At 42.1% G+C, this 18761-nt stretch overlaps 1 protein-coding gene across 16 annotated transcripts in view; it reads left to right on the top strand.

Annotated features, from left to right (window-relative positions):
* KALRN (kalirin RhoGEF kinase) overlaps positions 1–18761 on the top strand; it is a 650068-nt gene that overhangs the window by 619147 nt on the left and 12160 nt on the right. For all 16 annotated transcript variants that reach the window (XM_084871483.1, XM_084871457.1, XM_084871488.1 and 13 more), the window contains 3 exons: positions 801–932; positions 1380–1544; positions 3395–3473. In XM_084871483.1, coding sequence (XP_084727609.1) covers positions 801–932; positions 1380–1544; positions 3395–3473 — 376 coding nt within the window. The remainder of the gene's footprint in view (positions 1–800; positions 933–1379; positions 1545–3394; positions 3474–18761) is intronic.

The following is an 18761-nucleotide window of genomic DNA, read 5'->3' as shown; positions in this document are numbered from 1 at the left end:
TATTGCCCTGACCGGTTTGGCTCAGTGGATAGAGCGTCAGCCTGTAGACTGAAGGATCCCAGGTTCGATTCCTGTCAAGAGAACATGCCTGGGTTGCGGGCTCAGTCCTCAGTGGGGGACGTGCAGGAGGCAGCCGATCAATGATTCTCATTATTGATCTTTCTATCTCTCTCTCCCTCTCCCTTCCTTTCTGAAATCGATAGAAATATATTTTAAAAATATATGTTTGTTGTCGTAAGATGCACATAACAACATTCAGCATCTTGACCAGTGTTCCGTGTCCAGTTCCGTCGTGGGGAGTCCATTCACATTGTTGCACAGCCAAGCTCCAGAACTCGTTTTATCTTGCCGAACTGAAACTGCGCCTGTTCAATAATGCCCCATCCTCCTCGCCCCAGCCCATGGCAGCGCTATTCCACTCCTCATCTCTGAATTTGTGTGGGTCAAGCATTTTCCAAGGGTATTCCCATGGCTCCCTGAAAACTGGGGTGGAGGGGGTTCCATTGTGAAAATTCCAAAGTTCCAGCAAACAGGAAGAGAACGAGTTTTTGCGGTCGGTGGCCTCCCCGACACCTCTCACTCAAGCTTTATCTCCCATGTGACCAGGGGAGTATTTAGCCCAGAGGAGAATTTCTGACAGCAAGGCGCCCCTCCTGGGCTGGAACCCTGGGAAAGGTGGAGGCCATCACAGGAAAAGTGTGGGGTGCCGGTTAGGTAACGTTTCCTAGGCGGCATTCAACCCTGGCGTACGAGACCCAGTTCTGCAGAAATGGCCCTGAACCCCCGTCTCTGTCCCGCAGGCGTTCCCGCAGCCCCCAACCGCCCCATCGCCCAGGAGCGGAGCTGCACCTCGGTGATCCTGCGCTGGCTGCCCCCGGCCAGCACGGGCAACTGCACCATCTCCGGCTACACTGTGGAGTACCGAGAGGAAGGTGGGCCACCTGTCTGTCTCCTCTTCCTTGTAACCAGGCCTTCGGAGCCGTACCCCATTGGTCTCTGTGCCCTTCATCCGCTGTTCCTTCCTATGTCCCCAACTTTATGTTTTCTGACGCCTCGTGAAGAATCTGCCCCACGTGCCTCTGGGACGTCTGCATGACCTCTGTGTCTCCTCACTCTCACGTGCACAGCTGGCATGAACAGTACCTTCAGGCCAGCTGCCTCCATGCGCCTCCTCATACAGTCAATCACTAGGTCCTAGTGACTAGGAAATGGAACCCACATCCGCCACTGTTGCCCCTGGCTTTCAGAGCCAGACACAGTGACCACAACGGCCCTTTGAGTAGAATGTGTCCATTTCCCTCTCTTTGTTTGCCGAAGGTCTTTGAAACAATGCCCCTCTGGCCTGTCCTCTTTCTCTCTCCTCGGAAATCGCCCGCTAGGTTCCCAGGCCTGGCAGCAGTCGGTGGCTTCGACCTTGGACACGTACCTCGTCATCGAAGACCTCAGCCCCGGGAGCCCTTATCAGTTCAGAGTCAGTGCCAGCAACCCCTGGGGGATCAGCCTTCCCAGCGAGCCCTCGGAGTTCGTGCGGCTTCCAGAATACGGTGAGTCCCAGCCACGCCCGGCACCCCTGAGGGTGGAGGCCAGGCGCCCCTCACACTCGCCTGCACTGTCTATTCGTGGGCATGGCAGCTGCTGTGCAGCGGGGGCCTGGATTGGCTCAGGGGCTTCAGTCAAGTCACAGTCCAGAGGCCTGGTGAAGAGTGTTTCCATAAAGTGTGAGTTCAAGTGTTAGATCTGCCCCCGTGTTTACCCTGCGGCTCCTTGGGGGCCATGCGTGTCTCCAGGAACCTAGAGAAGCAGGCAGACGACACGAGGCACGTGGATGCTATCTGCTCCTCTCCTAGGACAGGACACCAACCCTCCTCTCCCCTGGGGACTGGCCAGCACAGTGTGCCTCACACATGAGGGGCACCCCTACTTTCCGATTTAAAACGGGGAGAAAAAAGCAACCTGGTGGAAGGATTCGATCATTTCCCCACTCCCTACCCTCCCAGAACACCTTTTCTCATGTGGGTACATTCTTATGTGGCTGTGCTGAATAATTACTAAGATACACACATAACCAGCTACATGAGTGCTTTCCAAACAGGGCTCTTATTTTGTCCACCTGTTCATGATCTCACCAAGCCACCTTGGTCCCAAGGATGTTGTGAAAGAGGAAGCTGGTTAGCCCAAAGAAATGTTTGAGAAGTGGGGTTTGGGGCAGTGCAGGGAAGTGGGCTGGGTGTGTTGGGTTGGAGAGAGGAGGTCTCTATACTTAAAAGGCAACGAATCCGTGTCTCTCTAGGTAAGAGAACCCCAGAATCTAAGAGTGGCTCCATAAACCTTCTAGGAGGGTCGCAGACTACAGCCCTGCCCCCAACTGAAGCCGGGAATGCTCCCCACCGCCTCAGCACCCTCACACTGGCCTTGCTTCAGTGGGCCTGCCACTCACTGGGAAACTTTGGCCATTAGACAACAGAGCCAAATATCAGCAGTACAATGATTGAAATTTCTTTTGAGATCCAAGTGTTTTAAACTTAAGCTTCTTCTAACGCCACTTCTTCAAAATAGACTCGCCCAGGCCGTGGTATTTTATGGAAGAGCCACACTTAAGGGGCCAAAGAGCCTCATGTGGCTCGAGAGCTGCAGTTTGCCGACCACGACCATGGGCCTGGGTCTCTTCCCTCGGATTTCAGGATGTAGGCACCATCAGCCTCCGCAGAGCTGTGCTCAGGGACCACCACTGCTCACGTTTTGCTTCTTGCGAGCCTTGGTCCCCAGAGACAACACAGATACACAGTCGTGTCATGTTCACACGTATGTGAATCATCGGCAGGGAATTAACACGTGATATAACCAAATGCTGCAAAGATTCTGCTCAGGCGTGTGTTGTGGTTAAGCTAAGTCATTCAATGTAGGAGATGAGCTCAGTGATGCCTGAGAACAGAAGGGGGAGGAAGAGCAGGTTTTAGAATGTTTTGAGCATGTTCCTTCCCTTTCGTCCTTTCCTGGCCCCGTGACTCCTCCCCGGCCTTCTCGGCTGTGTCCTCCCCATTGCCCAAGTCCTCACCAGCTTTGCTAGGCCTTCGGCACCACTTCCTCTCTCCTCTTTAATTTTTCTGCCTAATATTTACTAGTAAAATATCCAGAAGTTCCCTTCCTGATTGTCCCCGTGTTTCCCGGCGTTGAGGTAGACAGCACAGGGCAGGAGTCTGGACATCACGTCAGGTTCCCCTTGGATGAGGTTTTTTAAAGAACATGTCAGGGAATCCGGGCATTTTCCCACCAACGTGGGCTCCGCCTTTAGTCCTGAGAGTTGTTTTGGGTGATGCTGGACCATTCCTGTTAGCCTTTTTGTTATTCTTCGTCACGTCCTCTATCTCATAAATGAATTCTCTTTCTTCCAAAGATGCTGCTGCTGATGGTGCCACCATTTCTTGGAAGGAAAATTTTGATTCAGCTTATACTGAGCTGAATGAAATTGGCAGGTAATGACTCTGCTTTCTGTTCCTTCATTCATGAGCACTTCACAACATCCCAGCAGAGTAATGACTGGCTTTTATTGTTTATTTTTTTATTATTAAATGCATTCTCTCTAAAGAAAATATTAGGACACTTGTGTATAACTTGTGTATATTTTCTCTTGTTCTTTTTCTAACTTCTTAAGTTGGAGGCTTCACTTGTCAGCTCTCAGCCTTTTTTTTTCCCCCCCTAATATAGGGCTCAACATATTTTTCAAAGTAGAATTTTAGCTACATCTCCTCAGTTGATATATGGCATTTTCATTATCATTCAGTCCTAAGGATTTTTCCTTCAGCTATGATTTTTTTTCCCTTTGGTCCAGTGGTAATAGAAATGTTTTAAAATTTATAAATGTATGAGATTTTTACAAATTATATTTTTGTTACTGATTGTAACTTATTGCATTGTGGTTGAAGAATCGGGTCTGTATAATATGTTTCTTTGATTTTTGTTGGGACTTGCTTTATGAGTAGTATGTGGTCAATTTTTGTTAAAAAGTTCCATGAGTTCTTGAGAAGAATTATACTAATTGTTTGGTTCAGGTCTCTATGGATGACCATGTATCAAACCCATTGTTTTGTGGACATTTCTAGTCCAATCACCCTACACACACACACGCGCACACACACACACACACACATATCTCTCTCTCTCTCTCTCTCTCTCTCTCTGTATATTTTGGTTAGAAAAGTGTGACTTCAAAAACAAAAAAGGATAAAGTATGATTTCTTGCACAATAATGAAAACAACAGATCACCTATCTCATAAAATAGTTGATGGAAAGAAATGAAAATGGGGAGGGCAGAGCTTAAAGATGGAGACCGAACAGTCGGACTTGTTCTGACTCTGGTCCCAGAACAGATAAAAGTAGCGTCTGAGTCACTCAGGGAATGTTGATTGGCAGCTGAGGGGCAGCGGAGTTCTCAAGGAAGGTAGGGAGTGGTCCACAGACAGGATTTCCTGGTCGGGTGGCCAGCACTGCCGCGGTGGCGGCGGCGGCGCGGCGAGCTGCGGGCTGCGGCTCGGAGGGTAGGCTGCGCCATCTTACCAGGAAAGGAGTAGCTTCTCTGAGGCCTGGAAAACCCACAGCGGAGAAGTCCATCCAGCAGCTGAGACACCCGAATTGGCGCAGGCGCGTGGATTCAAAGGAGTTCTTCGGTAACCCACGGAAAGGAGAAGGAATACCACATAACCAGACATCCTGAAAAGAGAGGCCATGGGGAGACAAAAACATAGTCCGCACGTGAAAGAAAAGCAGGCATCACCAGAAAAGGAAGTAAACGAGTCAGAGGCAAGCAGCCTACCAGAGCAAGAATTCAGAGTAATGATCATAGGATGGCTAAAAAGAATGGAAGAAAAATTTGACAATAGCCAAGAAGAAATGAGGAAGAACCATGAGGAAATGAAGAAGAGCCATGAGGAACTGAAGAAGAACCAAGAAGAAATGAAAAATGACATCGCTACCATGAAGAACTCAATAGAAAGCATCAAGAGTAGACTAGATGAAGCAGAGGACCACATCAGTGAGCTAGAAGATAAGATGGAAAAAAATACCCAAGTAGAGCAACTTCTAGAAAAAAAGATTAAAAAGCAGGAGAGCCTACAGGAGCTTTGGGACAATACAAAACAAAATAATATTCGAATAATAGGGGTTCCAGAAGGAAAGGAAACAGGTAGACATGGAAAAAGTATTTCAAGAAATAATGACAGAAAACTTTCCTGAAATAGAGAAGAAAAAACCCACACAAATCCAAGATGCTCGCAGAGTCCCAACCAAAATGAATCCCAGAAGACAGACTCCAAGGCACATTATAATTAAATTGGCAAACAACAACGACAAAGTAAGAATCTTAAAAGCAGCCAGAGAGAGACAGAAAGTTACATACAAAGGAACCCCCATCAGACTAGCAACTGATTTCTCAACAGAAACTTATCAGGCCAGAAGGTAATGGGATGAAATATACAAAGTCATGCAAAGGAAGGGTCTGAATCCAAGAATACTGTACCCAGCAAGGCTATCAATCAAAATTGAAGGGGAAATCAGGAGCTTCACAGACAAAAAAAGACTGAAGGAATTTATCTCCACCAAACCAGCAATGCAAGAAATGCTAAAGGGTCTACTGTAAAAATAAAGAAATAAGAAGTGAAGAAGGAACATGGGTATAGAATAAAAATGGCGTCAAATGAGTACCTATCAATAATAACCTTAAATGTAAATGGATTAAATGCTCCAATCAAAAGACATAGGGTAATAGATTGGATAAGAAAACAAGACCCATACATCTGTTGTCTACAAGAAACCCACCTCAGAAAAAGAGATGCACACAGACTGAGGGTGAAGGGATGGAAAAAGGTTTTCCAGGCAAATGGAAATGAAAAAAAAAGCTGGGGTAGCAATACTTATATCTGACAAATTAGATCTCAGAGTGAAGGACATAACAAGAGATAATGAAGGCCACTTCATAATAATAAAGGGAACAATCCAACAAGAAGAAATAACCTTGGTAAATATATATGCACCCAATACAGGAGCAACCAAATACATTAAAAAACTGCTGGAGGACATTAAGGGAGAGATTAATAGCAATACAATCATAGTAGGAGATTTTAATACCCCACTGTCACCCTTCGACAAATCATCTAAACAAAAAAATCAGCAAAGAAATATCAATCCTAAATGACTCACTAGACCAGATGGAATTAATTGACATCTTCAGGACACTCCACCCCAAAGCCACAGAATATACATTCTTCTCAAGTGCACATGGGACATTCTCAAAGATAGACCACATTTTGGGACATAGGCAAAGTCTCTTCAAATTCAAGAAGATAGAAATCATATCAAGTATCTTCTCAGACCATAATGGCATAAAACTGGAAATTAACTACAATAAAAATAATCCAAAGAAATCAAACATATGGAGACTAAACAACTTGCTATTAAACAAGGACTGGGTTACCAGAGAAATCAAGGAAGAAATTAAAAACATCCTGGAAAAAAATGACAATGAAAACACAACAATCCAAAATCTATGGGACACAGCAAAAGCAGTTTTGAGAGGGAAGTTCATATCCTTACAAGCCTATTGCAAAAAACTAGAAAAAATGGTGACAGATGATCTAACTCTACAACTCAAAGAGTTAGAAAAGGAGCAACAAGAAAAGCCCAGTGTAAGCAGAAGGAAGGAAATAACAAAAATCAGAGCAGAGATAAACGACATAGAGACCAAAAAAACAATACATAAGATCAACAAAACCAAGAGCTGGTTCTTTGAAAGAATAAACAAGATAGATGGACCTCTAGCCAGGCTAACCAAGAAACAAAGAGAGAGGACCCAAATAAACAAAATCATAAATGAAAGAGGTGAAATAACAACAGACCCCACCGAAATACAACGGATTGTTACAAAATACTACGAACAACTCTATTCCAACAAACTGAACAACCTGGAGGAAATGGACATATTCTTAGAAAAATACAAACTTCCAAAACTCAATCAGGAAGAATCTAAAAATCTCAATAGACCAGTGACTTGAGAAGAAATTGAAACAGTCATTAAAAAGCTTCCAGCAAACAAAAGCCCAGGGCCAGATGGCTTCACAGGAGAGTTTTACCAAACATTCAAGGAAGAACTAAAACCTATCCTCCTCAGACTATTTCAAAAAATCCAAGAGGAAGGAACACTTCCAAACTCCTTCTATGAAGCCAGCATCACCCTAATACCAAAACCAGATAAAGACAACTCAATGAAAGAGAATTACAGGCCAATATCCCTCATGAACATAGATGCCAAAAATCCTCAACAAAATTCTAGCAAATCGGCTCCAGCAGAGCATCACAAAGATCATACACCATGACCAAGTAGGACTTATTCCAGGAATGCAAGGTTGGTACAATATCCGCAAATCAATAAACATGATACATCACATAAACAAGTTGAAAGATAAAAATCATATAGTCATATCAATTGATGCAGAAAAAGCATTTGATAAAATCCAACACCCTTTCCTGATAAAAACTCTCAACAAGGTGGGAGTACAAGGATCATACCTCAACATAATAAAAGCTATATATGATAAACCCACAGCCAACATCATACTCAATGGGCAAAAACTAAAACCATTCCCTCTAAGAACAGGAACAAGACAGGGATGCCCACTATCGCCACTCCTCTTTGACATAGTACTGGAAGTACTAGCCATTGCAATTAGACAAGAGGAGGAAATAAAAGGCATCCAAATTGGAAAAGAAGAAGTAAAGTTATCCTTATTTGCAGACAACATGATATTGTATATAAAAAACGCAAAAGACTCCATTAAAAAACTAATTGGCTTAATAAATGAATTTGGCAATGTAGCAGGATACAAAATTAACGCCAATAAATCTATGGCATTTCTATACACCAACAGCGAGTTTATAGAAACAGAGACTAAAAAAGCAATTCCATTTACCATCGCACCAAAAAAATTAAGATACCTAGGAATAAACTTAACTAAGAAAGTAAAGGACCTATACGCAGAAAACTACACGACACTGAAAAAAGAGATAGAGGAAGATGTAAACAGATGGAAGAACATACCATGTTCATAGATTGGTAGAATCAACATCATCAAAATGTCCATACTTCCTAAAGCAATCTATAGGTTCAATGCACTCCCCATTAAAATACCAACGGCATATTTCACTGACCTAGAAAGAACTCTCCAAAAGTTCATTTGGAACAATAAAAGACCCCGAATAGCCACAGCAATCCTGAGAAAGAAGAGTAAAGTAGGAGGTATCTCAATACCAGACTTCAAACTGTATTACAAAGCCACTGTTCTCAAAACAGCCTGGTACTGGCACAAAAACAGACATATAGATCAATGGAATCGAATCGAGAACCCAGATATCAACCCAAATCACTATGCTCAATTAATATTTGACAAAGGAGGCACAAATATACAATGGAGTCAAGACAGTCTCTTCAATAAATGGTGTTGGGAAAATTGGACAGATTCATGCAAAAGAATGAAACTAGATCACCAACTTACACCATACACAAAAATAAACTCAAAATGGATACAGGACTTAAACATCAGACGGAAAACCATAAAAATACTAGAAGCATCCACAGGCAACAAAATCTCAGACGTATGCCAAAAGAACTTCTTCACTGATACTACCCCTAGGGCAGTGGAAGCTAAAGAGAAAATAAACAAATGGGACTACATCAAAATAAAAAGCTTTTTTACAGCAAAAGAAACCATTAACAAAACAACAAGAAAGCCCACTGTGTGGGAGAACATATTTGCAAATATTACCACTGATAAAGGTTTAATCTCCAACATCTACAAACAGCTTATACAACTAAATAAAAGGAAGATGAATGATCCAATTAAAAAATGGGCAATGGACCTAAATAGAATATTTTCAAAAGAAGACAGAAGGAAGGCCAAAAGGCACATGAAAACATGCTCAAAGTCACTAATTATCCGAGAGATGCAAATCAAAACAACAATGCGGTACCATCTCACACCTGTCAGAATGGCCAACATCAACAAATCAACAAACGACAAGTGTTGGCGAGGTTGCGGAGAAAAAGGAACCCTCGTGCACTGCTGGTGGGAATGCAGACTGGTGCAACCACTGTGGAGAACAGTGTGGAGTTTCCTCAAAAAACTGAAAATGGAACTCCCATTTGACCCAGTAATCCCACTTCTAGGAATATATCCCAAGAAACTAGAAACACCAATCAGAAAGGATATATGCACCCCTATGTTCATAGCAGCACAATCTACAATAGTCAGAATTTGGAAACAGCCAAGGTGCCCGTCAGCAGATGATTGGATCCAAAAACTATGGTACATCTACACAATGGAATACTATGCTCCCATAAAAAAGAAGGAATTCTCATCATTTGCAGCAACCTGGATGGAATTGGAGAACATTATGCTGAGTGAAATAAGCCAATCAATGAAAGAGAAACACCACATGACCTCACTCATTTGTGGATAATAAAGAACATTATAAACTGATGAACCAAAAGATAGATATAGAGACAGTATATCAACAAGTAAACTGTTGATATTACAGCAGGGAGGGGAGGAAGATCTGGGGGAGATAATAGATCAACCGAAGGACTTGTATATCAATACATGCATATAAGTACAACCAGTGGACACAAAACTCTGGGGAGGGAGGGAGGGGGTCAAAAAAAATCAATAAAATATATTAAAAAATAAATAAATAAAATAAAATAAATAAAATAAAATAAATAAAATAAAAAAATAAAAAATAAATAAATGAAAATGGGTTTTGTCTCTTGTGCATGCATTGGTCCCCAGGTGTGCTAAGTGAGAAAATGTGGGTGGTGGATCTTGGAAGTCACCCACCACCTGGATGTATAAATAAAAGAGCACCCACTGACAATGGACCATCAGCATCACCGACAACTCTGATTGATGAATCTCAATGAAGCATAAAATGTCCTAAGTGGGGTGGTTGGACAGAGGTTGTGGAAACAGCCAAAATGTTTGAAAATCCCATGTTTTAGGCAGTGGCCATAATGTAAACCACTGCTTTTCATTATAGCACTTTTCACCAAAAAACACTTTAGCCCTATATTTCTATCTTCTCTGACAAAAGGCTGATGGAAATTAGTGTGTTGATGAAGATGGTGGTGATGATGATGCTTATTGAGTATCTATAGTGTTCCAGATACTGCCACGGTTCTTGTTCCAGCATTAAGAAGGGCTCAGCAATCTGGAGAAAGGCCATGCATAGATTAAGTAAGAGTCCAGAGACAAAAGATAATTTTGAAAGGCATTGGGGGTCAGAGGAGCTTTAGCTAAAGGATCTAAAGTTCTCCTTGTCTCAGGACCCTTGCTTTTTATTAACACAACTTGTCTTAAGGCAAGGTGGAGATAATACACTTCAAAGGGTAGGGTATGGAAGCATTGTCAGAATGGAGAACAGCCTACAGCTGTTCAGGTGTTTGGCCAGTAGGAGGCAATAACATGTAGATTAAGATGCCCTGAGCTGTCTGGCAGCAAACAATCATCCCTTTTAGGTTTGGGGAAAATGCCCTCAGCCATTCCAACAGGTGATTAACATATGTGACCCAGTCCTTGTTGAGTCCCCAAGTTCCATCAACCTTTTGATGAAACTCTTGCATTATGACATGCTGGAATTGGCTTCCGGCAAAATACTATGCAGATATTATACAAAAGTTGTACAATCTGATCCTTAGAACACCGGAACAGTGTTTGAGTAAACTTCCAGTAAATGAAAACTCAGTCCCAGGGAGGGGGTGGTGGTGTAGTAAGTAACTTTCTCAAGTCCCTGCACTAGTAACATAGAGCCATGATTCAAACCCGGGCTCCCTGGCTCTAAGCCTGGGCTTGATTGCTAGCTTCTGTTGTTTTGCTTCATAGCAACTTTTGTCAAAAATAAGCTGCAGTCATGATTGAAATCTAGTTTTCTCCGTGATATTGAAGTTTGTAAAGCTAGCTATGACCCTAATTATGAGCAGGTCAAATGGGTTCCATCACCTTGCTGCCCCAGTTAATTCCTCCCTAGACATAAATTAGCTGCTGATGGCCTTGGGCTAAGGCATGATTTAGCTAGAAGAGATGGATGTTTTGATATTTCTCAAAGGGCAGATCAACCTTCTGACCTGTTCAAAACCTTAGAGACACCTCTCAAGGACACCAGAGAGGTGGTACTGGACAGCCCCCCGGGCAAGTGGGCGGGGTCTGTCTCCAACCTCCATCCTTGTCCTCTTATATAAATGAACTTATACCAGAGACCTTGACTGCGTTGTGAAAAGCCAAGTTAGTAAAGCAATTAAAGCATGCACCTTTATTGAAAAAACAAAGCAAGCAAACCAATACCTGTGTCATGCTCACACGTATTGTGAGCACAGATGGGCTCTCAACTAATCTCAAGAGCAAGTTGGGTGGAAGTCTGAGGCGTTATAGACCGTCCTGTCTATAGGCTTCAAATTCCTTTGCTGGTGCAGATTAATTCTCAAGGCCCCTTTTTACTTTGTTGTGTCCGTCCCAGAATTCATGAGAAGCACCTGGCAACTTTACCTTGCCAAGCCTTGAGACTGCTGGCTTATCTGCTTAGGGAGTAAACTGTCCTTCCCCCCCACCCCCCCTTTTCTTCTTTTTCCCTTCCTTTCTGCATTCTCTCCTTAGGGAGTCTTTTAACCATTTGCACTGTGTCCTTGGCTGGGGAAGATAAGGACTTGTTACAAATTGGCTGCAAATAGCCCACATTGGTTGGCCTTGTTTTAAGTTTCCTGTCTCAGTGTTCCTATTCCTCCTGCCCTGGAATCCTGTAACAAAAGCAATCTGTGGTTTTTCAAAATTCACTGCTCCAACCTAAAACTTTTCCTCCATCCCTAAGAAAGTCCTCATGTTTTCAGAAGATCTTTTAAAAATTCTGTATGTTACTAGAATGGAAATTAAACATGTAGATACATGAGACACATGAAAGATATATGTGCCAGGACCATAGACATGAGCCCACTTTTTCCATCACATCTACACCTAGAATTCTAAGCACACATGATTAGCTTTTTAAAAATCGCTCTCTGGTAACTGAATATTATAAAAATGGTGCAAAAAGAAATAGTTTTACTCCTATAGCCCATCCACAGAAGCAAGGATCACCTGAGGATGGCATATTAACCGGAAATAAGCTATATAGGCCCCAGTGCAGTTGAAGGAAGCCAGAGAGTTAGTTATCCCCTGGGAATGTGAGTGGTACAAGCATGTCAAACTCGCGGCTTGAGGGTTGCAGTACCGAGCTATCCTTTCACTCCCTCCTAAGACTTCACTAAATCTATTATAAAACAATTTTTAAAGCAGGCACATAAGGACAAGGACGTTAGAAGGAGAGATAACAATAATAAACTATTAGACGCAGAAAAACAGATGGAGAGGATGGCAAATGACCTGGGAAACCTGAGAAAACTCAGTCCAAGTCCATCGAGGGGTCAGGTGGGAGCCCTTGTTATTTACAGTGGAGTTCCCCAGAGGCTCAGGTACCGGCAGCAACAAAAACCTCTGGAAGCAGGTGTAAAGAGGACGCTAAGGTTGGAAGGATTGGCTGACCTCTGTGTGAGGAAAAGCTGTGGCTCCAATCTCCTCCCAGCTCCAGCCTGCTGTGTGGTTGTCCTCCTCCACCCACAGAAGGCTGGAGGCTTGTTCTCTGGTGAGAGCAGAGCAGGCAGCGTCTGTTCTCGGGGACACCAGCACAGCGAGGGCAGACCCCTACTCCAGCCAGGCGGTGAGGAGACTGTGTGCACGCTGGGTGCTGAGGACCCAGCTCTTACCCACACTCAGAGCTTTCAAATAGCTCTTTAGTCCCAGTTCTTACAGTGAGCCAAGATGGAGGAAGCCATTGTAGCCTTTCCCTACCACTGAATCACAACCAGAATTCCTGGGGAAAAATACAAAAAAACCAACTACTTGAGAATTCTGAAAACACACACACACCAAACAAACAAACAAACAAACAGGCAAATTGGGAAGTCAACACTTGACAAAAGACAAGGGCAGTGGCTGTCAATTTTCAATTTGTTTTTTTCTCCTTTGCCCGACAGGTGAGCCAAATCAGGACACTGTGCAGCAAGCTCAGCCAGGAAATACTCTGAGAGAAAACTGCCTTTCTGGCCAAAAGACAGGGAGAGGAGTCCCTTTGAGCTGATGGGCACAGGGAAATTGCCTTTTCCCATCCCACACACACACTTCTTTCTCTCACTGCTTTACCCCAAGGGCACTCATGCAGAGCTCTCTGATGATGCAGGAAGCTAAAACTCAGGGGGTCCCATCTTTTTGGCCAGAGGAACCTCACAAAGGGGTCTACAGGAGCCAAAGAATATGAGGGAAATCTTAGTGAGGAGAGGGCTAAATGCCTTTATCAAGGACTTTTGAAAGGATTAGAGATTATAATGCTCTGGACATTGACAGTTTGTGGTGACCTGCATGGCTAGGTTCAGGATCTGAAAGAAGGGGCTGATGCACAAATGAAAACACTAGACAAAAATATGAATTATTAAGGGGTGGGGACTAGGTGGAGTCTCTTTCTTGAAGAGACACCCCAACTTCTGGCCGGTTCACTTTTCACTTGAATACACATTTTCTCTTTAGCAATGCATACAGGTAGATCAAAGGTATACTTTGGTAAATAGCATAAGGATTATCAGGTTAGGAAATTGCCTTGAACCACTGAGTCCACAGCAGGGCAGTATTATGCTGATTTTCAGCCCTACTGAATATCAAAGTCCATTGGCTCTCCAACAGGTCTTTTTGCCTTAATATGCTAACTGCTGTTTGCTTTAGTTTCCAGCATTTCACCCTTTTTGTTTTCTTAATAAATATTGAAAGGTGTATGCCACCTGCAGGGCTTGAGTCCTTTTAAGACTTTTCATTCCGCATCTGCAGACTAGAATTAAATATATAAGAACAAGAAAGAAACAGACAATAGTGGTTATACTATGAGGCAAATGTAGGGAGATCCAGTGAAAGGGATTAGATTCTTTCATATCCTTTTTAAATTGCTGCCAGGCATCTAAGGAACTTTTGTAAGTTTGCCTGGGATAATTGTACAACATGCTGCTGTAATTCTAAAATATCAAGTGTTGTGTTAACTTTATCCCAAACACCAAGAAGGTGCTTTTTTATTGATTCCCAACGGTGAAGGGAATGAGGGTAACACAAATCTGGAAAAAATTATAATGACATTGTAAGGATGGATTTTATCACCCACCCACAGAAATGTAGATTTTGGTGCCAATAATTCTATTTCAAATTAGCTGTCAATTCTTTTTTCTATGGACAAGGTCTTAGTTACATTTTCCTTAACTTGTATAAACTGAGAAGTTTGAACAGTTTGTACCATGGATGAAGCAGCAATTCCCACAGAAGTAAGCAACACTGCTGGAGCAAAGAGTCCTGCAATTAGCATTGCAAAAGAAATATTTTTTGTTGTTTTAAGATTTTTACCAGGTCATGTAACAATTGGTAGGTTTGATGAGATTCCCAAGGTTTGGTTAGGTCAGTAGGAACCCAAGTGAAAGCGGGTTGTTTTAAAATCACTAGGGAATCTTTTTGGAATGTAGAATTAATACAAAGGGATAGTGTGCAGCCTGTGCATGACACCTCATACAAATGGCTCATTGTATTAAGGCACACATGGATGGGGCCTGAGAGAAGTACAGAAGGGTCAAATATACAAGCAGTGGCAAATACTGTCTTATTGGGAGTTCCCATAAGATATGAATAGAGTTATTTAAACTATACCATTTTATAAGTGCAAATGCAGCAGCTAATTTCCATTACATGTTTTGTAGGGGCCAATTATCACGTTGTAATTTAGATCCAACAAATCCTCCTCCATGCCATGAGATGGAGTGATTAGATTCAACATATAGATAGGATGGGGCCCTCTTCCACTTTAGGATGCAATTGTTATTATATGCAGACCCATAGGGGCTCCAATCCACAAAGGGAAAACTGTTATTAAATTTACTACTGGTGGGATGGTCACTATAACCGTCTTGCCAATTGATTTCTTCCCCTGTGGGATACCATTCATAAAACTTTTTACATAATGGCATAGCTGGGGGATGACTTAGTAATGTTACATTTTCTATACCTTTCCCAGGAGCAATTAGTGATAGTAGATGTATTTGGGCTTTTGCTTCCCTCTCCTTTGGTGTCCATGCTAACCAGAAACCCTGCTTTAATTCTACACACAAAGGATCAGTAGTTAGATTCAGTGTCATACAAAAGGGAAGTTGGGTGGCAACACCTGTGTAATTATATTTTGCCCAGACACTTCCTTGTCCCACCTGTGGTCCCCCTGGATGACCATGGTGCTTGGTATTATTGGTGACTATACTATACAGTGGATCATCCCAAGTAAGGGGTCTCACCCATAGAGAGTCAGGAACATAAGTCCAATATACTTCCCCATTTGTCCATTATCGCACAGCTGATGGCTGCTAGCATGGCAATGGCAAGGAAAATATTCTCAGGTGTTCTTTGTCTCCTTACAAATTTGCTTAGCTTTCTGGACTGTCTTCTTCACCATCCTCCAGGCCATCTCTGGACTGTTTCTCATCTGTCTCATTCTCCTCCCATTCCTTATCTTCAGTTTGTTGCCTGGGGCTGGTGCTTTTTAGGGCTGGAGTAGTTGTCTGTCTGCAGCTGCAGATACAGGATGAGGCTCCAGGTGAAAAGTCCTTATTCGTCTGGTCAGTTCCTCTCTTGGATCCATGTTGAAGTTTAATATTCCTTGTATCTACGTGGGCTTGGAGGCGTTTTCTGGAAATACATAAGCATATCCTCGACTAAATGTTAACAAGGGGTCGGGACCCTTCCATAAACCAACTCAGGATCTTTCCATTTAACCAAACCATTTTCCTTTGGCTTATTCTGACACCAGTGTAATTCCATAGGTGTCTTGCCATCAGCATTATAAGTGAAAAAATGTTAAGTAATTAAGGCTCGGTGTAGTCTACCTACAGGAGATTTTGCCAACACAACTATTCCCCCTTTTTGTTTTTCAAGTTGATAATTTAGCTGCTGAGTTGGTGTTCTATAATTGCCTGTCCTTGGGAATTGTATGGTATTCCCATAATGTGCTGAATTTTCCTTTTTTTTTTTTTTTGCAAAATTTCTGGAAATGACAGCTTGTGTATATGGGTCCATTATCCATTTTAATAATTTTTGGAATTCCCATGATGGCAAAGCAGCTTAGGCAATGATTAATGACCTGTTTCACCATTTCTCCTGTAGATACAGTTGCCCATAGGATCTTTGAAAAAGTGTCTACAGAGACATGCCATGCTCCAAGGCGTCCAAAAGGAGTATAGTATATTACATCTATTTGCCAGACATGGTCCCTTATTAATCCTTGAGTGTAAATTCCTGTATTAGACTCTTGAGGCAGGTGTAACATACAAGTGAGACATTCCTTGATAATCTGAGTGATTTAGAATTGTTTAGACAACATTTTGGCAGGCTGATGTAAAAGTTGATAAGATTCTGGGTCCTGTTTTAATAAGGCAACTAATTGATCAGCATATGCATTTCCTTTTGTTAAAGGACCAGGCAGGGGGTATGAGCCTTGACATGAGTAATATAAAAGGGATATTGTCATATCAAAAAGTAGACTGTCAAATTACAGTGGGGAGGGGAGGAAGATCTGGGGGAGATAATAGATCAACCGAAGGACTTTTATACATGCATATAAGTACAACCAATGGACACAAAACTCTGGGGAGGGAGGGGATGTGTAGGAGGGAGGAAGGGGGGCAAAAAAAAATCAATAAAATATATTAAAAAAAAAAGGGGGGGGATATTGTCTTTGCCATACAATTCACTGTTTAAATGGTATAATTAGACTTTGGTCACTGAGCCATTTTAATCGAGCAGTCTCAATTCTATTTACCAGGCCAGCAGCATAGGCAGAACCAGAAATAATATTAAGAGGCTCTTGGAAATCCTGATAGCTTCTAATTCAATTATTTGCACAGAAATATGACTAGTGTGGATGACTTGGTCTGAGTCCATTGTATGACAAGCAGCTTTACCATTAGATGAATCATCAGTAGAAACAGTTAATGCTCCAGGAATAGGTTCCTGCCTACTGTTTTTTTTTGGTATAATAATAGGGATGTAATATAAAAATTATAGTAATTTGTTTTTTAGTAAGTGGCAACTAAGTTCCCCTGAATATCCACAATTTAAATCAGTTTGAAATAACATTTTTAACTGCTTTCCAGTAAGGGGAAGATATATGCATTAGGGTTCTTCTCCTCTAAGCTGCCTGCAGCACTTTCTGAGTTGAGATATTAATCGAACCATGAGTCCTATATATGTAACCACAGTTTTAGAGGATTGATGCCCTAGGTGGATCCAGTCAATACTAGTTGGAGAGTTCCTATTTTGGAAAATAACTCCAATGGGACTTTTTGCAGTAGGATTAATCTGTCCTAATAAAGGTAATGCAGGCTGTACACATGCTTCTTGGGCTGAGGAAATTGCCTGTTCAATTCTTAGTAACTCCTTCCTAGCTTCGTCTGTTAATGTTTGGGGTGAGGAAAGATTAGAGTCATCCCTAAGAATATTTAATAAATTTGTCATTTCTCTCATAGATATTTTTAGATAAGGTCTTAACCAATTAATGCCCCCTAATAATTTTTGAAAGTCATTTAAGGTCTTAAGGCAATATTTTCACATTTCTACTTTTTGGGGCCTAATACATTGGTTTTCAATTATGGTTCCTAGATATTTGAAGGATGTTTCTCTCTGTACCTTTTCTGAAGCAATCCTTAAGCCCCATTTAGAGAGTTCCTTTTCTAATTGGAAAAACATTGCTAAAGTCTGCTCCTCCTGTGGGCTTGCTAAGAGCAAGTCAACCATGTAATGGATAATATAATATTGGGAATATTTGTCCCTTAAAGGTTGAATAGCTTGAGCTAAATATTTTTAACACAAGGTGGGGCTATTGGTCATTCCTTGAGATAAAACCTTCCATTGATATCTTTTCATAGGCTCTATATTATTAATAGATGACACTGAAAAGGCAAATCTTTATCTTGAGGTGCCAAGGGAATTGTGAAAAAAGAATTCTTGAGATCTTCTACAATAAGAGACCAATATGAGGTATTTGAGAAGACACTGGGAGTCCAGGTTGTAAAAGCTCCCATGGTATGCACAGCAGCATCAATTGCTCTTAGATTATATAATAATCACCACTTTCCTGACACCTTCTTAGGTATTGTCAATATAGGAGTACTCCAACAATTATTGGTAGGCTCTATGTGGCCAGCCTCTACTTGTTCCTTATTAATTCATGAATATGACCTAATTTTTCCTTGGTTATTGGCTACTGATCCACCCATATAAGTCTATCATCTTTCCATTGTATAGGATCAGCATGGGGGCAAAAAGACTGAGCAATGACCACTCCTAAAAAGGTTGATATTCTAATCCTAGTCTTCCTGGGTTTCTTTTGGCTTGAATGGATTCTTTAATTCCCTGATTATTTTTTTTTCCCTAAGCCTTGACCAGATTGATATCCCCTCTATATATATAAAAGGCTAAATGACCATCACATACAAAACAACTGAAAGGACAACTGAACAGGCTGTGTGGGGTGGCAGTGCGGGGTGACCAAATGACTGAGCAGCAGGCTGTTTAGGGTGTCTAGGCCCGCGACCAGACTGGCAGGGTGGGGCAGTTGGGGGTGA

Source organism: Pipistrellus hanaki (genome assembly GCF_964339955.1).
Source record: "Pipistrellus hanaki genome assembly, chromosome: 2".
In the NCBI taxonomy this organism is placed as follows: Eukaryota; Metazoa; Chordata; class Mammalia; order Chiroptera; family Vespertilionidae; genus Pipistrellus; species Pipistrellus hanaki.
The sequence above is the reverse complement of the archived record's forward strand: the minus strand, read 5'-3'. Positions and strand labels throughout refer to the sequence as shown.